At 35.6% G+C, this 27,295-nt stretch overlaps 1 protein-coding gene and 1 pseudogene across 1 annotated transcript in view; one reads left to right on the top strand and one right to left on the bottom strand.

Moving 5' to 3' along the window:
- The window catches only part of SCML4 (Scm polycomb group protein like 4), a 185,835-nt gene that overhangs the window by 95,392 nt on the left and 63,148 nt on the right, over nt 1-27,295 (bottom strand). Inside the window, exon 2 of the mRNA XM_074310158.1 lies at nt 688-902. Within this exon, the coding sequence (XP_074166259.1) occupies nt 688-852 (165 nt within the window). The 5' untranslated portion in view covers nt 853-902. The remainder of the gene's footprint in view (nt 1-687; nt 903-27,295) is intronic.
- Nucleotides 23,311-26,508, top strand: LOC141540689 (WD repeat-containing protein 5 homolog; annotated as a pseudogene).

Here is a 27,295-nt window from a genome sequence, read left to right as displayed (position 1 = left end):
TAAGAGATAAAGAATAAACATAGAATAAGAAGCCTTAGGTCCATACTTCATCTTACACATTTAGAAGGTACTGTCTCCCTGAGCAAGACTCATTCCCCGACTCTGTTTCCTGGTATAAAAAATGGGAATAATAATAATAATAATAATAATAATAAGTACCTTAGAACAGGACTGCTGTAAGGATCAAATAAAATAAACAGCATTATTATTCTCAAAGCAACATATAGATTATTGTTATTGAATTTTTTCAGTCATGTTTGACTGATTGTTATCCCATCTGGAGTTTTCTTGGCAAAGATACTGGAGTGATTTGCCATTGCCCAATCCAGTTCAATTCACAGGTGAAAAAATTGAATGTCTTGCCTAGGGTAACACAGCTAATAAGTGTCTGAGGACAGGTTTGAACTTACAAAGTTCGAAAACTTACAAAGACTCCAACCCAGTAATTTATCCACTATAACTCTTAACTGATACATGGAAAGGAGCTACTATTTTTTTACACATTAAGCAAGCATGCTTAATGAGATATGGTGATGATATAGCATTGAGAACAAATTCTTATTTTCTCTTTTGCAAACTCTACATGGCCTGCTCCACCTTTCACTGTGTTTCACATTTTAATTCTACTCTGATGCTAATTGTGTCCATCTAAGACAGCCTCCGAGTAAAGATGCATTGGAAATATACCTTGTGCCCAGGTTTTCGACCTCTTTTCTTTGGGATCTTCACAACTGGTAAGGAACAGGCAGAAGAAGAGTAAAGGTTGTGGACCGCCATTTTCATAGGTGCTGAATGAAGTGGAGGTCTGCCTCGTTTTCTTCCTGCTATCCTTGGAGACTGCATTTCAGCCATTACCAGTCTTGTAAGCAGTGATGACAGGTTATTGATATGCAGAGGAGGTGCTAGGAATCAGTTGAGACACAAAACAAAAACAAAAACATAATTTGTTTGGTTGGAAGAAAATAGGAATAAAAATTACAAGAAAATTAGCTCAGTTTTCTTTTAGCCTTTCTGGAGTACCAACCATGTAATGGAAGGGAAAATAAAATCAGGATGAGGCATTATTAACTTTTAAAATGCTTGTTGATAAAGGGAAGTTATTGATCCCATTGGGCTGCTCATAAGGTTTAATGATCCCCCTAGACTTCTCAGGGAGTTACTGGTCCCATGGTAGGATTTTAAGAAAAGCAAAGCACAATGATTTTGGACTACAATAAAACCTAGTAGAGCAATCATTACCCACGCCTCAGAAATCACTATTGGTTCCCACTTCCAGCTACAACTATCCTGAGGAAGGAAAAGAATATTATTGCCAAAATAGCTCTAAATAACCAACAGACTTGAGTTTACTATATACTTCCCAATATCTAAGGCTTTCCTTTGGAAGTATTATATCCCTGATCACCTTCTCCAAGAGTAGGAAGGATATCTCATGATCCCAATACCCTATGGAATGGATAAGGAATGTAACACCTATATTTCTATAGAGATGAGAAACTCCAACAGACACTATCTCAGGGTTTACCAGTTGGTGATATGCTTAAATGTGGATATTGAAGATTGTTTTTTGAAGACTTCTGGGGGACACAAGTTAGAAGGTGGAAGGAGTAACCATTTTTCCAGTTGTTAGCAATGGGATAGGGAGAAAAGAGGAAAGTTTGCAAAGAGCTTCCTATTGTTTCATTGAAGGCTTTCTCCTTTTATAGCAGAAATTCAGAGCAGTTCAGTTAATTTCATATGGTCACATAGCTAGTAGGTCTCAGAGGCAGGATTTTTATCCAGATGTTCCTAACTCCAAGTCTGGTGTCTTTTCCACTATGCTATGGTGTCTCAAATGCTATGGATCTTATATTTCTCAGATGGCTCTTTTGTCAAGATTCATTCTGTTCAGGTTTCAAAATTTTGAGAACTAGTTGCTCAAGGAAGCAATTCCAACTGCCCAGTTGGAATTAATAATTCAAAAACTTTCCCATATGAACTTCCAAGTGACCTATATCCAAACTGTTTCTAACATACACTAACTACTTATCTGGAATCCTTGGAATCAATATGTGACCTTTTAAATGTTACCAGGAAGGACACAACTGATTTCATTTAGTATATATTGATATTTTGGTGAAAGCTATAGCTTCCTATTGACCTGTACTTTGGCTATTTCAGGAATGAGGAAGTTGTATTATTGCCCCCAGGGGAACTAATAGAACTTCCCATATGGACAATAAAAATTCAGGAGAGTTGCTGAACTGTGCCCAAAGGCGAAACTAAATAATAGGTGCCAGGTTTATGATCCCTACAAGGAGGATTCCAATTCCAACTAAGCTGGGTTTAGATATGCCAATAGGGGAAAAATGGAAGTCTGCCAAGCAAGCTGAGGGAAATATCTGCCTGAATGAGGCAAAGGCAAAGGAGATTACCACATAAGGAGGAATGAATGAATGAGTAAGTAAACAGATGAAACATTTATTTAGTGCCTATGATTTATCAAACATTGCAGGAGGTGTTAGAGATACTAATAAAAAAGTGAGACAGTACCTGTCCTCAAGAAGTTTACCTCCAAGGCTAGCAAACATTTTGAAAAGTGATAATGCTAGATTGTGAGTCCAATTTTTGGAATGCTAAAACAAAAGCAGGAAGATTCCTTTATTCTTTGCATATACTCCTTATCTAGGACTACATATATATGCCAAGCAATCAACAAGCATTGATTTAGCAGCTAACTATTGTGTGTTAGGTATTGTGTTATCCTCTGAAGATTCAATGATTAAACAATCCCAACCCTCAAGAAGCTTCCCTTCTGTGGAGGAGATAAGATGTACATTTATAATTGTAGTAGGCAGATTTTATCAGGAGATTCCTGGTTGAATTGACTCTTCCCTGTAAATTAGTTGAAATCAGAACATAAGAAGAGAAATAAAAGAGACATGTAGTTGTTCATCATGTAACAAAGATGTAAGTAAAGGTATGAAGTCTTCAGTCAAGTGCGAGGGGCAACTAAGTGGCACAATGGATAGAGCAATAGAAATTTATCTTCCTGAGTTCAAATCCAGCCTCAGATGCTTATTAGATGTATGAACTTAGGCAAATCATTTAACTTAGTGTGCCCCAGTTCTATCATTATATGAAGAAGGAAATGGTACTCCAATATCCTTGACAAGAAACCCCAAATGGGGTTACAAAGAGTTGGACATGATTGAACAACAACTGCTAGATGTTGGCTTGTTAAGGCTTGGTCATCTCCCCACTCACAATTGCAGCAAGTTTTTTAAAAAGTAAGATAAGATCATTGGGTAATCAATGAAGTAAGATATAGCTCTGAAAAGTACAGTTTCTTGCCTCTAGAGCTGAAGAAATCAGCTCTTTGTCTTGCCTCTTTTACTTTTATCAGAAGATGGCCAAAGGATTTCCTCTCTTTTTTACACCTCCATCACCAATGATGTTTTTCTAACTTCCTGTCCAGTGGGAGAAATGGTAGGGAACAGGGCCAATGAGAACCAATTCAAGAGACTGCTTTAAGGGGTGTGACCCTTAGTAACAGTGAAGAGAAGCAAATATGGATTTAAGACTCAGAAATCTAGTGGTAAAGAGAAGTAGCTCCAGAATACCAAAGTGAGCAACCATGAGAAGGGAAAGTACATAGAGGTTCTACAGTGCTAGAGGCAGAAAATACCTTGATTCTATATGGTCCCTGCTTGTGTGCTTCAATCAGTATTCTCTATGGATGAACTCATTCTTCACACTGATATCATTTAAAATTTTAGACCAGATTAATGGGAGTAGGATTTGAGTAGAGCAGAATGCTTTATAATTACTCTTCTTACTCTTCCGACTCAGGAAATGCTTTTCAGTGCCTTCTGACTGATCATTAAAGGTAAATGCACTGGTAAGGGCTGGTAATCTATACTTTTAAGAATGCAGACCCATAACATACCTTGAAAATGGGATCAAACTGCCCCCTTGAGACTAAACCTGAAACTTTCAAGAGCTAAGTTGGGGATAAAGCCCCAAGAGGCTGCTATATAAATACATACAAAATGTATGCAAAATAAAGACAAGGGAATATTAAGGATTCAATCACAAACAATTTCAGGGGTTGGAGGTGGATCAGAAGAGGCTTTTATGAAGAATATACCATTTGATTTGAACCTTAAAGGAAAAGAATAAGCATAAGACACAAAGGTAAGAAGGGAGTTTATTCAAATGTGGTGGACAAAAAAGCATAGACATGAAAATTATGGGTGTGAGGAAAAGCAAGAAGACAAGGCTGACTGGATTGTAGACCACATGAGAGAAAATAGTGTGTAATAAATCTGGAGAGGTAATTTGGAATCAGATTGCAGAAGACTTTAAATGCCAACTAGAGGAGTTTGTACTAGCAGCTAGAAACCATAGCATTTGATGCCTAGATACATAGAAGTGTAAATATCTATGCAATATAATATATAACTATGTATTATATATAATATGAACATACTCATATTATATGAAGGCTTTTAAATGTGAAACAAAGGAATCTTAACTGGCTCCTAGAAACAAGAGACTCTGATACCTGAATCCATATGTGTAAATTATAATTATATCTACATGTTATGTGTATATACATATGGATATGTGCATCAGACATACAGTGTTGGTATACATATAGATATTTATACTCAAATAAAGTTGATTTCTGCCAATACAAAGAAAAAAACAAAATCTACAAAGATGCATATTTACCTTCAGAGAAGCAGTCTGGTATAAGAAATAGAGTGCTGACTTGATGTCAGTAAAACTTGAATTTGAATCCTGCCTTCTCTACTTTCTAGTTGTGTGACTGGGCAACTCATTTAAACACTCTGAGCCTCAATTTTACTATCTGGAAGATAGTGGCTACATCACAGAATTGTTGTGAGGATTAAATTCTGTAATGGACATAAAGGACTTTGAAAACCATAAATCATTATCTAAATGTAAACTGATATTATATATAATAGCATATTATTGAATAATTATATATTTAAATATTGTTATTATTGATGTTCAATCTTTTATCACTTATGTCTGAATTTTGGGTTTTCTTAGCAAAGATTACTGGAATAATTTTTTTTTTTCTCCAGCTCATTTTACAGGTAAGGAAATTAAAGTAAACAGAGTAAATTATTTTCCAGGATCACACAACTAGTGAGTATCTGAGGCCAGATTTGAACTCAAATCTTTCTGATTCTGGGCCTAGTTCACTATCAGTTAAGTCACTCAACTATCCACTAATATATCATGTAATATAATTATATAACTCTATTTCTATACAACATCTAATATGACCTATATATAATATATCTAATATATGTGTATAGATGCATGTATATAAGTTTGCATTTATATATAATTATTATAAATAATATAATATATATATGTGTATAGATAGACATATATATAGATATACATAGATTTTTGTTTAGATATTTTATAAATATATACATAGAAGTACATAAATATACATATAAGTATATAAGTGCATTTTAGTTGCTTTATAAACATATACATAGAAATACATAAATATGTACACATGTATATATATATTTTTTCATATGTGCACACGTTTAGTTGTTTTCTAAACATACATAGAAACACATAAATGCATGCATGTATATGTATATTGTGCATATATACATGCATATACATGTGTTTGGTTATTTTATAAATATATACAAATGTATAACTATAGGCATATATTTATATTGCATATATATATATGCATGCACACATACATATACGAACATGGCAATGTGGAATAGTGAAGAAAGTTGGCTTTGGAGGCAGGAAGACCTGAGCTAGAATCTTGCCTCTTCATATATATATATTGACTGGATGATCCAAGCCAATTCAGGTGGCCTTTCAGTGCCACATTCAACACCCTTAAACTATAAATTGCAGAAAAACTTACAAATTACTTGGATAGAAATTATTCACTGAAAGCTCCCCATAGCATAAAAACCATAATCATACTCTATTCCAGTTCTTCCTATCATATATATATATATATATATATATAAGCTTATACATTTACATATACATACAGGCATATTTCAATATTTCTATATACCTGTGAGGTTATAAGTGGGTTTTTCTCATCATCTGAGATAATTACAATTACCATTACAATTTATTAGAAAATCATCATAAGTCCCCGAAGTCAAAAATAAAACCATCACTTCTTGATCAACTTCAGGTGATGAGATGTGCACATATAAATAAAATCCTTTTCCTCAGAGAACAAAAGCCAAACTTCTCTTGGTGAAGAGATTTGATCATAAAAGATGCGTCCTCGCAGCAAAATGTTTATTATACATTTTCTGATGTTTCTTGGCCAGAATTGTTTTTTGTCAACATCCTGTTTGGGCAACAAGGAGGAGAGACTAGACGTAGGAAGACTCATCTACTGAATCCAAGTCTAACCTCAGTCATTTACTATCTATGTGACCCTGGACAAATCACATAACCTTATTTACCTCTGTTTTGTCATCTATAAAATGACCTGGAGACAGAAATGGCAACCACTTCAGTATCTTTGCTAAGAAAATCCCAAATGGGGTAATGGAGAATCAGTCATGACTTTAAAAGACTGACAGTAACAAAGACAAGTCATCATGTTTTTCTCTCTGCCCATGAAATGTGTTCCTCTCACCAGAGATAATTAAAGACCATAAACTTAATCACAATTCCTAATTCATTCAACCTGCCCACCTCCTGCTCCCCATCCTGACATATGTTTCTACCCTAAGCCACCACAGAAATGTCTATGTTTATTTGTCACAAAAGTTTTATCATTTTTTTCCCAGTGAGAGAACTAAAGGGTAAGAAAATCAACTTATGTTAATTAAAACCCCATTTTATTTTTTAAAAAAGGCACAAAATCACAAGGCCACTCCTCAGCGAGGGAGTGAATAGATCCTAGCGATTTTTGGGGGGTCAATAAAGCCCAGGAAAAATTTTATATCCAAAATTTGTCTGTCTTGCCAATCCATGAACTCATAGTTCCACTACTATCTCCTTTTATCCATACACACAAAGGAATAAATTAGTGTGGTCTGAACTTCATCTAATCATGCATCTCAGGTACGGGCATAACCCACTTGTATATATATATATATATATATATATATATATATATTTTGATAAGCTGTTCTTCTTCCTGTGAACCAGTGTATGCTCAAATCTAGGATGTGAGTTTAGGCCAGGAAAGATGTCATCAAGAAAACAATATAACTTAGGTAGAAAGGCTGATCTTAGGCTTTTGTGCTTTGGTTTTTAAAATTAAATTGATTTTAATTAACATTAGTTGATTTTCTCACCCTTCCAATTCGCCCATCTGAAAAAAATTACAAAATTTGTGTAACAAATAAGCATAGATAAACAAAATAAATTTCCTCATTATCTATATGCAAAAATATGTGCTTCATTCTCTTTTCTGAATCTATTACTTTTCTGTCAGGAGGTGGGTAACAAACATATTTCATAATTGGTCCTCTATTATCATAGTTGGTCATCACATTCTCAAGTCTTTCAAAGTTTTCCTTTTTAAAAAAATGGTATTGTATTTTTCCAAATATATATAGTTTTCAACATTCATTTTTGTGAAACTTTGTATTTCAAATTTTTCTCCCTCCCTCTTTTACCTCCCCTCTCTCCAAAACAGCAATCAATCTAAATATGTGCAATTCTAGGAGCAGCTAGGTGGTGCAGTGGATAGAGCACCAGCCCTGAATTCAGGAGGACCTGAGTCCAAATCTGATCTCAGACACTTAACACTTCCTAGCTGTGTGACCCTGGGCAAGTCACTTAACCCCAGCCTGGGGGGGAGGGGAAATGTGCAATTCTTTTCAATATATTTCTATATTTGTCATATGCAAGAAAAATCAGATCAAAAGAAAAAAAAAACAGGAGAAAGAAAAAAACAAGCAAACAAATAACAAAAAAAGTGAAAATACTATGTTTCGGTATACATTGTTTCCATTGTTCTCTCTCTGATTCTGATGGCACTTTCCATCTGAAGTCTAATGGAATTGCCTTAACTCACCTCATTTTTGAAAAGAGTCAGTTCATAACAATTGATCATCACATAATCTTGTTGTTACAGTATACAATGTTGTCTTGGTTCTGATCACTTCACTCAGCATCAGTTCACACAAGTCTTTTTTTTCAGGATAAGTCTTCTCATCATTTCTTATAGAACAATAATATCCCATTATATTCATATACCATAAATTATTTAGCCAGTCCCCAACTGATTTCCACTCCATTTCCAGTTCTTTGCCACTACAAAAAAGAGCTGTTACAGACATTTTTGCACATGTATGTCCTTTCCCCTCTTTTATGATGCAATAGCGACACTGCTGGATCCAAGGGTATGAATGCAGTTTCATAGTTCTTTAGACCTAGTTCCAAATTGCTCTCCAGAATGATTGGATCATTTCACAACTCCACTTACAATGCATTAATATCCCAATTTTCCCACATCCCCTCCAACATTTATCATTATCTTTTCCTGCCATCTTAGCCAATCTAATAGTTATGATATAGTACCTCAGAATTGTCTTAATTTGCATTTCTCTAATCAATAGTGATTTGGGTATTTTTTCATATTACTAGAAATGGCTTTAATTTCTTCATCTGAAAATTGTTCATATCCTTTGACAATTTATCAATTGCCTTGTGTTCTCATAAAGTTGTCTGTGTTTACAACATTGTTATAATATAAATTGTTCTCCTGGTTCTAATCACTTCAGCCTGCGTCAGTTTTCAGGTTTCTCTGAAACCATTACCTTTCTCAATTCTTATAACATAGCAATATCTTATTACTTTCATATGCCATAATTTGTTTAACCATTCCTGAGTAGGGCATGTCTAATTCTTTGCTTCTTGTTGCTCTTCCTTCAATCTGGAAGAGGATCAATGATATTAATAGAGTGATGACTTGCAAGTGAATTGGATTTAAGTGAGGAAAGCCATGCAAAATCATCTGCTTCACTCTCTCCTCCAGAGTCATCTAAGTCCAATGATAAGACATAGGTCAGTAAGACTGGTGATGGCCTTGGATGCAGGGGGAAACCCTGGATTTTGTAAGGTTGGGACTTTCCCTGGTCTCAGGCTACACTCATTCAGTGATTAAAGGCTGGTTTAGAAAAGAGGTGGGGGGGGAATGGCCTACTTTGCCTTCACAGAAGAATCAATCTAGGAAGGAAAGATCCTTAAAGTTTCTGGTCAGAACAGAAATGAGCGTGATTTACATTCACTCTGAGCTATTAAAGCCTAAACAACAAGCAAATAGGACTTGTGGGGGATTTTGACAAATTTTTTTGCTACAACAAAAAGAACTGCTGTTGAATATCTTCATACATAAGCATTGGTTTTATATTTTGTAACAATGGTTATTGCCCTGGAGCTTACATGAGGAATGAACTGGACCCTGGCCACTTCTTGTGATGTGTTCTGTGGCCAATTAGGCTTTGTGAAGTAACCTGTAAACAGCTGACTCGTGCAATGGTTTAAAAATGGATCTAACTTGGCTCTTTTCAACAATAGCAATTCCAATAGATTTGTGATGGAAAAAACCATCTGCATCCAGAGAGAGAACTATGGAGACTGAATGTAGATCAAAGTATAGTTATTTTAACCATTTTGTTGTTTGTTTGTATGTGTTTTTTTTTTCTTTCTCATCTTTTTTTCCCCTTTTGATCTGATTTTTCTTGTGCAACATGATGAATATGGAAATATGTTTAGAAGAATTGCAGAAGAAATGTTTAACCTATATTGAATTTCTTCGTGTCTGTGGAGTGGCTAGGGGGAAGAGAGGGAAAAATACATAAGGTTTTACAAAAGTGAACATTGAAAACTATTTTTGCATGTATTTGGAAAAATAAAATCTATTTTTAAAAATGGACTATAATCACAAAGACCTGAATTCAACTCCAACTTTAATTGTGTGAACCTGAGCAGATAATATAATCTCTCTTTGCTTCAGTTTCCTCAGCTGTAAGATGGGGATAATAATAGAACCTACCCCCTGAGTTTGTTGTGATGATAGAATGAAGTAATATATGTAAGGTGTTTTGCAAGCCTTAAAGCACTATGCAAATATTAGCTATTACATTATTATTTCCTAAGTACACATCACATAGTATCAGAGACAGAAGGAGAAGGAGCAGGAGAGTCTTGGCAAATGCACACCAGCATGCTAACCAAGTCTTTCTATTGTGTGAGGAATGGCAAATTAGCTGCAACCTGACCCTAGCTGAGATCTGGCCTCATGATAAGGAAAATAGGCAATCCAAGAAACATTGATCCCATTTTGTCTTTGGAAGTATGTGCAGGTCAAGGGAGGAGAAAAAAATGGCTATCTGTCACTCCCACAACCCTGAGGACACTCAGCTCAGCACAGAGAATTCCAGAGATCATCTTCTCAGTCTAGAAAAGCAGTGGGAGTTGGGAAGATGCAGGTTTGATTTTTACCTCAGACGCTTACTAGCTATTTTTACTGGTTCCATTGGGTCAACTGTCTAATTACTCTTCCACATGACAGTCCTTCAAATATTTGAACACAATTACCATGTCTTCTCAAATAATCTTTTCCTCATTCTAAACATCCCTAGTTTCTCCCACAGATCTTCATATGACATGGATTTTAACTATCCTGATTGACCTCCTCTGAATGCAATGTATTTGGGAAATATTTAACTAAATAAATATACAACAATACATAGATAGTGTTAATATGTGGGTGTCTAAGTGAATATGCTGCCATAGAGATCCTTATATAAGTTTAGTTGCTCCCATTTGTCTTTGACTCAGATGTCATTGCCCTGGGCAACTCAATTTATCCTCCATTTTGTCCCTGGTGGACTGGTTGTTAAAACAACTGTTCTGAGTGCCTTACAGGTTTATTTACAGGTTGACCAAATGAGATAATGGAAATGAACTGATTTGTAACCATGCTGTGTAAGTACATGATAATAGGCTTCAAGAAGAAAAAATTTCTGCTAACAGAGATTTGCAAAGACTATAGGTATCCCAGCCTGAGACTTCAAAAAATTGTGGACTCAGAACAGATCCTTCTTCCCTCACTCCTTAATTTGCAAACCTCATTTGCTTCAATTTTTTTTTTGATGTAAGCTTTCCTAGCAGCTGAAAAGCACAAAAAGTTGCCCTACTGTATCAGCTGAATAAACTATTAAACTTCAATCCCTTTGTTGATTCAACTAGAAATACATTGACAAGCCACCAGGCATGCTGGTCTGGAAGATTTCATTATAAAAAAGTGGTGACATTTCTTACAGGAAGAAGCACCAGCAGCAGAATGATACAAGTACAAAATGCCAAATTAGTTACCCTTTTCTGGTCTTTAGTGACCATTTTGATCACTGAGAATTGAAAATAAATAATCAAATTTTCAAACTTATCTTCTTTGATACTTTGAAATATTTATGATCTTTAGCCTGGAGAGATGGAGTGATCCTTTCACTTACACAAATCCCAACCCTTTAGCTACAGTCCTTAATAGACAGTTTTCATTAATTTCTCCAAAGAAAATAAATAATCATTTCAGTGTTATTAGTCTCTTCATATTTTGCTAGGCCAAGACTGAGGATAATATGCAATATAAGGCAGTTTACAAATGGATGCTATTACTGTTGTACCTAATACATCATATTTTTGTCTTCAGTTATGGATTTACCCATTGTCTTGAGCTAATTTTAAAGAAAATGGGTGGAGGTTTGTGTGTGTGTGTGTGTGTGTGTGTGTGTGTGTGTGTGTGTGTGTGCGTGTGTTTAGAGATGAAAAGTGCTTTTTGCTTGTTTGTTTTTCTTCTTTCCTATTTTTTCTTTATTTCCTCCCTCCAGTTTTTGCCAGAGACTCCTAAAATCTTTTCTACATCTAGATTAAAGAATATTTGAGCTTTTCTTTTCTTCCCAGTTTCTGTTTTTTTTTTTTTTTTTAAGTGGGCTGTATCAATAACTCTACTGCTTTTATGGAAGATTGGATTTGCAGTCAAAAATCCTTGGTTCAAAAATCTAGATCTGTCACTGGATACTTGTTTGACCTCTAACAAATTATTTAAACTCTTAGAACCTTAGTTTTCTTATATGGAACTTATGTTGACCTAGATGATCTGTAAGACCACTTCCAGTTCTAAATCTCTCATCCTTTGACCACATGATACTCTCCTCAGATTTCTCAGTTGCTTATTTCTTTTTTCTTTCCTTCCCTTCCTCTACCCCTAGAAATGGTAACAATTAAACACAAATGGGTGTATATAAGTAAAATTATGCTATACACACTTCCATTCATCATTTCTTTCTTTGGATTCAGACAGCATCTTTCTTCAAATATCCTTACTAATTGATTTGAGAATTTATAATATCAAAATAACTTATCTGCTCAAGGTCATTCTTTTTTTTTTTAAAGATTTATTTAATATTTTTATTTTCCCAGTTAAATGTAAAACATTTTTTACATTTGTTTTTAAAACTTTGAGTTCTACAATGAAACTATTCAGGCCAGTTCCAATGATCTTGTGATGAGAGCCATCTACAACCAGAGTACTGCTTTGCACTATATCCAGTACAGAGAGTACTGTAGGAACTGAGTATAGATAACATTACAACATTTTCACTTCTTTTGTTGTTGTTTGCTTGAATTTTATTTTCTTTCTCATTTTTTTCCTTTTTGATCTGATTCTTTTTGTGCAACAAGATTGCATAAATGCATATGCCTATATTGGATTTACTTTTTTTTTTTTACCATATTTAACATATATTGGATCACTTGCCATCTAGGAGAGGGGGTGAGGAGAAGGGGGAGGAATTGGAACACAAGGTTTTGTAAGGGTCAATGGTGAAAAATTGTCCTTGCATATGTTTTGAAAATAAAAATTTCAATAAAAAACCTTTTGAGATCTAGAACTCTCCCTTCCTCCTCATATCAACCCCCTTTAAGAAGATACATGTGAAATTATGCAAAACATTTCCATAAAAGTCATGTTGTGAAAAAATAGCTCTCCTCCCCCAAAAACAGCCTTCAGGAAAAATAAAGATTAAAAAAGATTATGTTTCAATATGTATTCAGACACAGTCTTTTTCTCTATATATGGATAGCATTTTTCATAATAAATCTTTCAAAGTAGTCGGATCACTGTATTGCTGAGATTAACAAAGTCATTCACAACTGATCCTCTCACAACATTGTTTTTGTACATACACATTTCATTTTGCTAAACTGCATGAAGGATTTTCCAGGTTTTTCTGAGAGCACCCTGCTCATTATTTCTCAGAGAAAAATAATTTTCCATCATAATCACATACCACAATTTATTCCTTCATTCCCTAATTGATAGGCATCTCCTCCATTTCTAATTCTTTGCCCTGATAAGAGAGCTGCTATAAATATTCAAATTCATTCTTAAAGCCATATTGCTGTTACTGTTTACAATGTTCTCTTGGATTTCCTCAATTTACTCTTCATTATTTCATGCAACTCTTTCCAAGTTTTTTCTTTACATTACAATTATATACCACAACTTTTTTAAAGATATTCCTCAATTGATGGGCATCCCTATGATTTCCAGTTCTTTGTAATCACTAAGAAAGTTTCTATAAACATTTTTTAACATATAGGTTTTTTCCTTTTTCCCTAATTAGCTCTGGAAATCAACTCTAGTAGGATATTGATGGATCAAGGAATATAAGCAATGTAATAACTCTTTGAGCATAATTGCAGATTGCTCTCTAAAATGATTGCCTCAATTCATAATTCCACCAACAATAAATTAGTGTCCCAATTTTTCCACATTCTTCCAACATTTGTCATTTTCCCTTTCAATCATATTAGCCAATTTGGTAAGTGTAAAATGATATCTCAAAGTTATTTTAAATTTTTTTCCTAAAAAGTAATGATTTGGAGTATATGACTATAAATTGTTTTTATTCACTGAAAAACCTGTCATTTTCTTTGACTATCAATTGAGGAATGATTTGTGTTCTTATAGATTTGACAAGTTTCTTTATATATTTGAGATATGAGACCTGAAAAATTGTCTATAAAAAAATTCCCCAATTTTCTGCTTTCCTTCTGTTCTTGGCTACATTTGTTTTGTTTTGTTTTTTTTGTACAAATACTTTTTAATTTAATGTAATAAAAGTTATCCACTTTACATTTCACTCTGCTGTCTCTTGTTTATTTATGTTTGTTCACCTATTCAACAGTCTATAAGCAATATGTTCCATGTTCTTCTAATTTTCTTGTAATGTCTCTTTTTATGACTTATCTAAGTCATGTATTCATTTTGACCTAATCTTGATAAATGGCATAAGATATTGGTCTATACTCAGTTTCTGGCATACTGCTTTCCAATTTTCCTGACAATTTTTACCAAATAATGAATTCTTTTCTCAAAAACTTATCTTTACACTTGTTAAACACAAGGTTATTATATTTGCTATAAATTATATGTCAACTCTGTTCCATTGATCTGCCTTTTCTATTTCTTAGTCAGTACCAGAGAATTTTAATAGTTAATGCCTTATAAGATAATTTAAGATCTGGTACTGATAAGTCTCCTTCCTTTATATTTTTTTCATTAGTTCCTTTGATTTTCTTGACTTTTTTTTTTGTTCTTCCAAATGAATTTTGAAGATTATTTCTTCTAGTTCAATAAAATAATGTTTGGTAATTGAATTGGGATTGTATTGAATATGTAAATTAATTTAAATCAATTGATTTTTTTCCCTAAATCTTCCCTATAACTTTATCCTTGAGTATTACATTACAGACAATTAAATTTTCCATTCTCATCACATCCAAGTATAAGCTGGAATGTAGCAAGGGCAGAGAAACCAGGGCTTTGTCCCAGGGTACCAAATTCCAAGGATGCTGATGGTATTTTTCCATTGGCATGCTAAGGCAAGTTCTTTTCCTATTCTGCTACTTGGATGACAAAATATCATGAAAGGAATGAACTCATAGAATCACAGGATCTTGAGAACTAAATTACCACTGAGATCATTTAGATTTACTTCCCACCCAATGCAGTAATCCTAACTGCAGCATTTCTTAATTTACAATCATATAGCCCCTTACTTGAAGAACTACAATGATGGGAAAAGTATATCCTTAAAAGACTCATGAGGCAGCCCATTCTATTTTTTTGAAAAATTAAAAGTTTTTCTCCATATTGGCCCAGAATCTATCTCCTTGCAACTTTTATCCATTGGTCATAATTCTGATTGAAGTATTCTTAGGGGATTCCATGGACCTCCTCTTTTGTCATCCTCCCTGAATTAAGCCTGTTCAAAATCAGTCTCCTTGACAACAGAAACCACCTCCAACCATCATTCATGCCAGCTTCTTAGCCATTCTGTGGAAAGACAGGGTAATGGCAGATGGTTTTCTGGGCTTGATTACAAGAATGAAAAGGCACTGCCATTGATCAGCTTTCAAATCAGAAGAAAAGGTAGGATGAGAATTTCCAGAAAGGTTCCTTAATTAACAACAGGTATCTTTCAGCAAGCTCTAAGCCAAAGTACCAAGTAGGGATTTTCCCAAAAGTATTGTTAATTAAATTGTACCACTGGAACTGTATTAAAATTCTGAGGATAGGATTTTATGACCTTTCCTTACTAAAACACTGTCCCCAGATTGAAATGTGAAATATCTATCTCTTATTCATTGGGATATTTCTGTTTAATAACTACTCAGAGAAAGGCAAACTACAGAGATTAGCGCTTTTCATTAAAGAGACAGTCCTCTGGGCACATGAGAACATATATATTCATATATATGGCTATGTGGAGAGTCATAGAATGTTAAACCTGGAAGGACCTTTTGAGGTACTAGACATACAAGTATAAAGAATGAAATAAGTCCTATTCACAAGAAACTTGAATTCTTATGGGGGAAATGACAAGTACATATATAAATATGTATAAAATAACATAAATATAAGTCAAATAAGCATAAAATAGTTTGGGACAGAGGAAACTAGCTGTTAAAGAGATCTGAAAATGTTTGATACCAAAAATGGTATCAAAAGAAAAAAGAGATTTGCAGAGGAGGAAGAAGTTTTAAGTATTAGAGATGGCAAGGGAAATGGAAAATAAGACCACATACACCTCTCAGATTAGCTAAAATGACAAGAAATGGTAAAAATGAATGTTGGAGGGGCTGTGGGAAAACTGGGACACTAATACAATGGTAGAGTTGTGAACTGATTAAACCATTCTCAAAAGCAATTTGGAACTATGCCCAAAGGGCTATCAAACTGTGTATACCCTTTGATCCAGCCTGTATCCCAAAGAGATCGTAAAAAAGGGAAAAGGACCCACATGTACAAAAATGTTTGTGGCAGCCCTTTTTGTAGTGGTAAGAAACTGGAAATTGAGTGGATGCCCATCAGCTGGAAAATGACTGAATAAGTCATGGTATATGAATGTTATGGAATATTATTGTTCTGTAAGAAATGATCAACAGGATGATTTCAGAGAGACCTGGAGAGACTTACATGAATTGATATTAAGAGAAGTTAGTAGAACTAGGAGATCATTGTACACAGCAACAGGAAGATTATACAATAATCAATTCTGATGGAAATGGATCTTTTCAACAGTGAGGTGATTCAGGAAAGTTTCAATAGTCTTATGAGACTATTGTGAAGAGAGCTATTTGTATCCAGAGAAAGAATTGTAGGGACTATATTTTCACTTTTTGTTGTTGTTTTGCTTTCTTTTTGTTTTCTTTTTTTTCTTTTTGATCTGATTTTTCTTGTGCAGCTTGATAACTGTGTATAGAAGAATTGCACAGGTTTAACATATATTGAATTACCTGCTATCTAGGGGTAGGGGTGGGAGGAAGAAGGGGAAAATCTGGAACATAAGGTTTTGCAAATATGAATGTTAAAAATTATCTATGCATATGTTTGGAAAATAAAAAAGCTGTCATAAAAAAGAAAACAACAAAAACAGAAAATGGAAAATGGAGTGTATGAGAGATAGGCATACAATAAGGAGGTTAGTTTGAATTGATTGCCAAGTGTAGGAGGAAGAGTAATATTCAATGATAATGTAGAGATAGATTGGGGCTAGGGCTGAGCAGAGTTTAAAAGCTAAACAGAGACATCTCTATTTTGTCCTAGAGATAATAAGAAGTTATTTCTTATTAAGGAGGGAATTGTAAGTTAGGGTATCTTTGAATTCATCTAGTTCACCAACCTTAGGAATGAGGAAACTGAAACCCAGAGCAGTGAAAATTGTAAAGTGCTGTTGTCTCCAGAAGCTCTCTGGGAGGAGATCTGCTGTGTCAACTCAAATCTCTTGGACTGATTCTTCTTCCTGTAGAAAGCCGACTTCCCTTCCTGCAGAGAGCAGCCTCAAGTCTCCTCCAGACAAAACTCTCTTTTCCTCCAGAGCTGCCCTCTTTTATCCTCCCAGAGAATGGGCGTGGGACAATGCAAGGGCTTCTAGGAAAAATTACTTCAACCAATGAACTTGCTCCTCCTAAGCATGCAAGCTCTTCTCCAGGAATTCACAAGTAAAACTCCCAGTAAAGGCCGGAACTAGAGAATTGTCAAGTACTGACTTAGCATTTAGCAAGAACCTAATATCTCATTACCTCATTAGCACTTAGTAAGAACCTAACATCTCCCCCTTTCTTTTGATTTAGAACATAGGGTAGTCATGACCTTGAAACATAAATCCATCAATATGGGAGGCATTACACATAATTACATAGATTACATAAACACATAGTAACATAGTAACATAATACATGCTAGAAGTATGTAATAAATAACATGGTCAAATAATCATAAATTGAGAATTTATAAATGTCCATAAGTCCATTGTCCATTAGTCTCATCTTGTGTTAGCAAATACAATAATTCCTGCTGGTTTTTAAAGTTCTTAAACAGTCTTCTTATTAGCCATGCTCTTTCAGTGTCAGATATTTCTTAGATTTTCTCCTTTGTTTTGAGGTCTTTCTCTTTTTCTGTCTCTCTCCAATGGACAAGGCAAATACGACTCATTGGCACCCATCTGATTCCTTCTCCATCTGAAGAAATACAAGCGAACCCTCTCCCCCAAGCAGTTAACCTATCTGGTCCCTTCCATTCACCACTTTCTGGTCTCTCCACATCACCTGGCGATTATCTAAGGACAGTGGAGCTGCTCGCACTGGACACTGCCCTTCTGGTGGGTTATAAAACTTGTCTGCTGGAGCCAGTGCATCTTTGTCAAAAATTAGAAAATTAATGGTAAAGAGAACTAAATTTAGAAGTTCTCTAGGATTACCTATGGCTCCCCCTCTCTTTTGGAGGAGTGTCTTAATGTCTCTGTTTCTTCTCTCTACTATTGCCTGACCTTGCAGATTAAAAGGTATTCCAGTAGTGTGTAAAATCTTATACTGCTCACAAAAGTGCGCAAAATGTTTAGAACTATTTGCAGGTCCATAATCTGTTTCTATTTCTTGTGGCACACCCATAATTGCAAATGCTTGGATAAGGAATTCAGTGACCACTCGGGCTGTCTCCTTCGCTGTTGGCACTGCAAAAGTGAATCCTGAAAAGGTATCTGCTACCACATGGATGAAAGACAGACGACCGAAAGATTTATAATGGGTCACATCCATTTGCCAGATTTCATTGGGTCTCAAACCATGAGGAATCTTCCCTGGAGGGAGTGTAGGAGTGTGGAAAGGAAGACAAGCTGTACAGCTTTTTACTATGCTCCTAGCTTCCTCTCTTGTGATTCCAAATTGTAAATGTAAATTTCAAGCAGCCTGATGATATTTAGAATGGCATTCTTGTGCTTCCTGAAATAAAAGACTACTAACTAACATGGTTAGAAGGCTATCTGCCTTTGAATTTCCATCAAAAATAGGACCTGGAAGTCCACTATGTGAGTGGACATGCAAGATATAAATCTTACCTGGATGTTTTCTCACTTGCTCTTGAAGTTCCTTAAAGAACTGATAAATATTAGAGGCTGCAATTTTTATTTGGGCTGTGGAAATTCTTTATACTACACCTACTGAATAGGCTGAATCAGTAAATATATTTACATCTCCTGGGTAATAAGTAAGAGCTAGCATGATAGCAAATAATTCATTCTGTTGAATGGACTGAAAAGGAGTCCTGACTACTCTCTTTATGGTTAAATCATGAGAGTATATAGCACAAATATTTTCTTTGGAGGCGTCTGTAAAGATTATTGGTCCTTTAAGAGGAATCTTAGAAACCTTTTCTTCAAAAATCCATCACCAATTATGTAGTAGCTGGGTTATCTTTAATGGAAATCCATGTGCAAAATTTGGAGCAGTGGCCAATAAAATTTGCCATTCTTGGATGGTCTCACAGCATACATTAATTTGTGCCTTAGTATAGAATGTGTATATTTTTTCAGGACTTATTCCAGATAATTATATTGCTCTCTTAATAGCCCTTAATAAAATCCTAGCCACAAGCACTGGGTAAGGAGTAAGGCTTTGTTCTGGTTGTGCTGGGAGGTTCACCCACTCAATCACACTGTCTTCCTTGATGAAGGATTGCTGTGGCTGCCTCTTTTGTAGCAAAAACTGATATTTCCAAGGGTTTTTGAGTGACTCTTTCAACCACATTGGATAAAGCCAGTTCAACTTCTCTCAAAGCCTCTTGTGCTTCTTTTGTAAGCTGGTGTGGTGAATTTAAAGCACTGTCTCCCCTTAAAATATCATATAGAGGTTGTAGTTGGTTGGTAGTTAAGCCTAACACTGGACACATCCATTGGATATCTCCTATTAATTTTTGGAAATCATTTAAGGTGTTCAACTTCTCTGTTCTTAAAGAAAGCTTTTGTACTGTGAGTGTCTTAGGATATACTTCATATCCTAAATATTGCATGTCTTTGAATTTTTTCTGTAGCTATATGCAGTTTGTAGTACCTTAGTGTTTCCAGGGTCTTTTGTAGACATGCTTCTAACATTTGTTCCTCAGGTGCACATCCCAAAATATCATCCATATAATGTAACAATATTACTTTTGGAAAGGCTTTTCTTACTGGAGCAAGAGCAGCAGCAACATACATTTGGCACATAGTAGGGCTGTTTTTCATTCCCTGTGGCAAAACTGTCCATTCATATCTTTTATAAGGCTCAGCTAAATTAACACTAGGCACTGAAAAAGCAAATCTTTTCATATTCTCCTTATCTAGAGGGATAGAATAGAAACAATGCTTAATGTCTATAACCCATAGAGGCCATTCTCTTGGCAACTGAGTAGGAGATGGAAGTCCAGGCTGAAGAATTCCCATAGTTTCCATCTGTTCATTTACTCTTCTTAGATCAGTTAACATCCTCCATTTTCCAGATTTCTTTTTCACCACAAATACTTGGGAATTCCAAGGACTTAGAGAAGGCCGCAAGTGTCCTTGGTCAAGTTGTTCGTTCACTATGTCTAATAAGGCTTGAATTTTATCCCTTCTTAAGGGCCACTGTTCTACCCACACTGGTGAATCAGTCTTCCACTGAATAGGAACCAGTGAAAGTGCAGGTAGGCCTTCAACAGGAGCCCTGCCTAAAAAGGCGAAGTGCTTATTTGTAATCCTATCTGCTGTAAAATGTCTCTTCCCCACAGATTGATGGGGATTTTTTTCAACCACAAAAGTAGTAAAAAACTCCTCTTTCACCTTCGAATATCCATTTCAAAGGCCTAGCACTAACTTCTGCTGCTATTGATCCTCCTACCCCAGACATGTAGGTGTCTGCCTTAATCTTTGGCCAGTGACTGCGCCAACTGGTACCTCTAATAACTGTACGATCTGCACCCATGTCTACCAATCCTTCAAATGGTATTCCATTTATATAAATAACAAGCATAGGTTGGTCAGCTGTCACAGCTGCTGTCAAATATATTCCTGGATTTTGTTCATTGGAGTCAGAATCTAGGCAACTATCACCAGGTTGCTTATTAGGGGTATGTAACAATAAGCCTGATGCTACTCTTCTCCTAGTTGATAAATCATACGTTGTCTACCTGTGTTAGTGACTGGGATATTAGCTACATGTTCTCCAGTTTCCCACATCAGTGTATGGATGGACACTGTTTTGTAGGCACTCTCAGAAGGTGAAATGGTCAAGCCTACTGTGCCTGGAGGCAAAGGATCCATAGGCTCAACAGGAACAGATTTCACTTCTCCAGGGAGTATCTCAGTAGTCTCTACTGCACACAACTCTATTTTTCCTAATTTCAATCCCTTTCGTCCATCTGATTGCCTTTTGGCCAATTGATCATGTCTTAAAATTCTCTGGATGTAACCTTAGCTGCCATCATGCCCCATTTGGTGGGCTGAAGCTGGGCCCCGCCTCTCATTTCCCTGGGTCAATCTACATTCGGAGGCCCAGTGGAGACCCTTGTGACATTTCGGATATGGAGTTTTAGGTCTTCTCTCACCCTGTCTTCTCACTGTATCTCCATACCTACACTGAGCTCTTAGATGTCCAATTTTCCACATTGAAAACATCGCTGAGTTTCTCTAGAAGTCCCTTGCCAGGAGGGACCCTGTCTTTCCACGTTCATCATCATCCAGGTGTAAAAAGCATTTGTTCCCACTGTAGCACAGTGTCTTATGATCTCCTCTAAAGGAGCATCTTTGTCTAATCCCCATATAATTCTTTTGCAAATCTCATTGGCATTTTCCTTAGCCAGATGTCTGGTCATTATTTCTGTAGCTGCATTTTCTCCAATAGTTCTTTTGACAGCAGTTTGCAAACGTCCCACAAAATCTGTAAAAGGTTCATTGGGACTTTGCTCTATTTTAGTGAAAGCCTCTTTGCGATCTTTCTGTCGAGGGAGGACACCCCAGGCTTTTATTGCAGCCTTAGCAATTTGTTCATATATTGTCATGGTATAATTAATCTGTTCTGAATTCTCTCCATACCGACCTTCACCAGCTAAGTGCTCAAAAGTGAATTGTGTGTTAACTCCTATTTCCAAATTGCATCTTACTTGGATTTTATATAATTCATGAAACTCCGCAAATTTTCTCCAGGTTCTAAACATGTCCTTGCTATGGATTTACAATCATTTGGGGTTAGGACTTCATAAGACAAACCATCTAGTAACATTTTAACATAAGCCGATGTAGCCCCATAAAGGGTACAACCTTTTTTCAAATCTTTAATTTTATTCAAATCTAAAGGTGCATATCTTCTCCTTTTTTGACCTACAGAGTCAATATCTTCAATCACTTTATGCATGTATAAAATCACTTATATTCTGTCCTTCTCTCTTAGCTTTAACCAATGCTTTTTCTAAACTTGGCTTAGGCTGCTTCACAGGCGATTCTGTTTGTGTTTCTGCCTCTTCCCCTCCTCCTTCTTGCTCCACCCCTGAGGGAGGAGATGGGAAATGCTCCTGTTGCTCTGAATTGTACTTAACTTCATTGTTATCTGATTCATCTTTTTCATCTAGTTTAGTTGACACTTCCCCATTTTGCTCCTTCTTCTCTTCCTTTAGAATAACGTTTTTTAAAGCCATTTGGATTAAATTGTAGGTATGAAGTATATCTTTGGAAATGGAGTTTGGTCTGGAACCAAAGGGCAAAATGTCACAAGGGCAATTGTAGTGTTCACCTAATTGCTTTCCTACTAATTCCCATTCATCTAGATCCAATTCTTTTTCCAGAGAAAAACAAGGACATATGACCTTCACAGTTTTTAAAAGTTCAGTAATCTCCTCCAAAATTATAATCAATTCTTGGCTTTTCATAACCTTGATGATGCTCTCTAAACATTTTCCTTGAACAGAAGGCGTTTGCCCCATTTCACTATAGGAGATTGTTGGTTTAGCCCTTAACAAGTTAAGTTCCTTATTTATCTATTAGCACGCTTATTTAATCTTTAACAAAGTTTCCTTGTTACTCACAGTTCTGGGTCAGAGAGACTGAGATCTGGATCGGAGGCTTTTCCACTGGAATCAGGATCTTGTCTGTCCTTGTTCAGGCGCCAAATTGCAATGGTCCGGTCTAGCTCCTCTGAAGGGCTCAGACAGAATAAGTCCTTGTCAGGATAAGCAAAAGTCCTTGCCCCACATTGTGGACGCCAATTTGTAAAGTGCTGTTGTCTCCAGAAGCTGCCAATCGCTCTCTGGGAGGAGATCTGCTGTGTCAACTCAAATCTCTTGGACAGATTCTTCTTCCTGTAGAAAACCAACTTCCCTTCCTGCAGAGAGCAGCCTCAAGTCTCCTCCAGACAAAACTCTCTTTTCCTCCAGAGCTGCCCTCTTTTATCCTCCCAGAGAATGGGCGTGGGACAATGCAAGGGCTTCTAGGAAAAATTTCTTCAACCAATGAACTTGCTTCTCCTAAGCATGCAAGTTCTTCCCTAGGAATTCAAAAGTAAAACTCCCAGTAAAGGCTAGAACTAGAGAATTGTCATGTACCGACTTAGCACTTAGTAAGAACCTAATATCTCATTATTTCATTAGCACTTAGTAAGAACCTAATATCTCCTTATCTCATTAGCACTTAGTAAGAACCTAACAGAAAATGATTTGCCTAAATTTACAAATGCAGGATTTGAATCCTGGACTAGTGAAAGGCCTTCTTCCCTTGTCTATCCAATTCCCAAGTTATCCCTTCAAATTCATTTTAGATTGTGATATTAGTTTTATCATAACTTTCCCTAAGAGTAAGCCTCCTAGTCCTAAAGAGGGATTAAAAAGAGGCTGAGGAGAAGCAAAGAAAAGAATCAGAAACTAAGGGAATGGCCATCAGCTGGGAAATAGTTGAGAAAACTGTGATTTATGAGTGCAATGGGATATTGTTATATCAGAAGAAATGATGGGATGATGTCAGAGAATATTAGGTATAGGAAATGATGCAAAGCCAGAGAGCAATTTATATGACAACAAGATTGTCAAGAAAAATATACCTGAAAGTCTCAAGAATTCTGATGAGATCATAAAAAAGGGGAAAGGACCCACATATGCAAAAATGTTTGTAGCAGTCCTTTTTGTAATGGCAAGGAACTAGAAACTTGAGTTGAGGAATGGCTGAATAAGTTATGGAATATTATTGTTCTATAAGAAATGACAAGCAGTCAGATTTCAAAAAAGCCTGGAAAGACTTACATGGACTGATGCTAAGTAAAGTGAATAGAACCATGAAAATATTGTACAAGGTGTGAGGGATGTAGAAGACCCTAACCCAAAATGACTACTCAGAGATCACTCAAAATAGAAAACAGAAAGGTTGTTTATTAAAACAACCTTTTTGATGAGCTGTCCCATCACAAGAAAAGAAAGAGAAAGCTCATGGTAGGAGGCCTTAAAGAAGTAGTAAAGATACACAGCTTTTATACAAGAGATTACATCACAAGTAAAAGAGCATCGAGAAGAGGAGGGGGAAGCATCTAATTGGTTGTTACTATTTGGAGAGATTGGAATGGGAGGTTTCTGTTTCCCCAAAATCACCTGATTTCTAGGAAACAGAAAATCAGGCCTTCAGGCTTACTCAAGCAGATAGTGGTCCAGCTAATAGACTAAATATTGATAAATGTCAAATACTGATAAATGTCATCAGCTCAGGTTAAGTAACTATGTTTATAGCTGGCCAAGGCTCAGGTAAATATGGGCCTGCACATATTATACAGGTCATAGGGGAAATACAGAAATAATGAAAATAAAATACAGAAAAAGAATTCATACATTCATATAAGTTCTTCACCTTATCTCTCTATTCCCCACAACTGCAATAATAAGATTATGTGATGATCAACTTGGGATGGATTTGACTCTTTTCAACAATTCAGTGATTCAAGACATTTCCACTAGATTTGTGATGGAAAAAAACCCATCTGCCTCCAAGCAGAGAACTATGAAAATTGAATGTGTATCAAAACACAGTATTTTCACCTTTGTTCCTGTTGTTGTTTGTTTTCTTGGATTTTTCTTTCTTGTGTTTTTTTTTCTTTCATCTTTTGATCTGATTTTTCTTGTGCAGCATGGCAAATATGGAAATACATTTATAAGAAATGCACATGTTTAATATATATCAGATTGGAGAAGGGAGGGAAGAAGATAGAAAAATTTGGAACACAAAGTTTTGCAAAGGTGAATGTTGAAAATTATCTATGCATTATTTGGAAAAATAAAGAGTTATTAAAATAAAAAAAGCTTTGATCATTGTTATTAATGATCAATCATGTTTCCACAGGACCTATAATGAAGCATATTACCCCCAACATGACAGAAAAGTGATAGATTGAGGGTGCTAAAGAGGCATACACTTGTGAACAGCACCTCTATGTGGGATGATTTTTTTTTCTTGACTTTGCTCATTTGTTACAGGGTTGGGTTTTTTTAATCTTTTCTCTGTCTTTTTGGAGAGGGGTTATGGAGGCACTAATAATGACATGAAGTTGAGAGAAGGTTGAAAGGAAGAATGAAGGGGACACATTTATTTAGAAAAAAAGTACAAACATGACAGTTTTGAATGTAAAGTTTGTATTTGATTTTAAACTTTTTTAAAAAGCAAGAAATATGAGATAAAGACATATTTTCAACTCATATTCTACTTTATATATAGAAATATTATTTTGTGTATAAATATAGATTAAAAATTAAAATTTTAGAAATCAATAAAATGTGTTTTTAAAAATAGCTGATATTATATTACATTTTATATAATAACAGCTAACATTTATAATATGTCAAGATTTTCAAAATGCATTACAAACATGATTTCATTTGGTCCTCATAACAACTCTAGGAGGTAGATGCTATTATGCTCTCCATTTTACAGATAAAGAAACTGATACTGAGAGATGTTCAACCACTTGCCCAGAGTCACACAACTAATAAATGCCTGAGGCAAGAGTTCAGGTCTTCAAAAGTCCAAGTCCCACACAATCACCTAATAACCACTTAGTTGTCTCATACATTCCTCTCTTTATCTTTTTTTTTTCAATTCAACAATAAATAATACAATAGAGGAAAGTGCCTCAAGACTTTACCTCCTCATTCTGACTTCATTTAAACTGTTCATTTTAATCATGATGGATCCTTGATAGTATCAAGTAGTTACAATGGTCTCTGTTGAACTGGGGATTACAGCATCAGGTCAATATTTAAAAACACTTATTGATGATGATAATCTTCCTGTGTCTTTTGTGAAATTCTCTCCAAATGGTAAATACATTCTTGCTGTAACTCTGGACAATACTCTTAAGCTATGGGACTACAAAAAAGGGAAGTGCCTGAAGACATACACAGGCCACAAGAATGAGAAATACTGCATTTTTGCTAATTTTTCAGTCACTGGTGGAAAATGGATTGTGTCTGGATCAGAAGATAACCTGGTTTACATTTGGAACCTTCAGACAAAAGAGATTATACAGAAATTACAAGGTCATACAGATGTGATTTCAACAGCTTGTCACCCTACAAAAAACCTCATTGCATCAGCTGCATTAGAAAATAACAAAATTAAACTTTGGAAGAGTGACTGTTAAGCCCTTTCGATATCATGCTAGAAACTGTATCAAGAAGAAGTAGATCATTTGTCTATCGTCTACTGAGTGTACTGCACTATATTAAATGCAAAGAATATAAAGACAAAAATCAGTTCAAAGGAATTTTAATTCAAACTGTGACAACCATCCTGATTTGTAACCCTTTTCAGGTTAACAATGATATTGCCAGTTCATAGAATATTGGAATCAGAACATTCCTTAGAGATCATCTCGTCCAGATTTCTCATCCTCAAAGTGAGGAAACCGAGGCCCAAGATATGAAATTATTTGTGTCAAGATACATAATTTGGCAGACCCATCACACTGACTCCTGACTCAATTGAAGGAAGGACATTAGGCAAGTATGGTACCAATAAGGGTAGTTGCCTCCTCCCATCTTTTTTTTTTTTTTTTTTAACAGAAGAGAAAATTGAAATCCAAAAGAGAGTTTTGTTCAAGTTTAAATAACTTTGTGTGTTGGGAGACAGAGAGAGAGAGAGAGAGAGAGAGAGAGAGAGAGAGAGAGAGAGAGAGAGAGACAGAGAGAGAGACAGAGAGAGACAGAGACAGAGACAGAGAGACAGAGACAGAGAGAGAGAGAGACAGAGACACAGAGAGACAGACAGAGAGAGACACACAGAGAGAGAGACAGAGAGAGACAGAGAGAGACAGAGAAACAGAGAGAGACAGAGACAGAGACAGAAAGACAGAGAAAGAGTGACAGAGACAGAGAAAGACAGAGACAGAAACAGAAAGACAGAGAGAGAGAGACAGAGAGACAGAGACA

The sequence above is a fragment of the Sminthopsis crassicaudata genome, chromosome 4, assembly GCF_048593235.1.
Source record: "Sminthopsis crassicaudata isolate SCR6 chromosome 4, ASM4859323v1, whole genome shotgun sequence".
Taxonomy (NCBI): domain Eukaryota; kingdom Metazoa; phylum Chordata; class Mammalia; order Dasyuromorphia; family Dasyuridae; genus Sminthopsis; species Sminthopsis crassicaudata.
The sequence above is the reverse complement of the archived record's forward strand: the minus strand, read 5'-3'. Positions and strand labels throughout refer to the sequence as shown.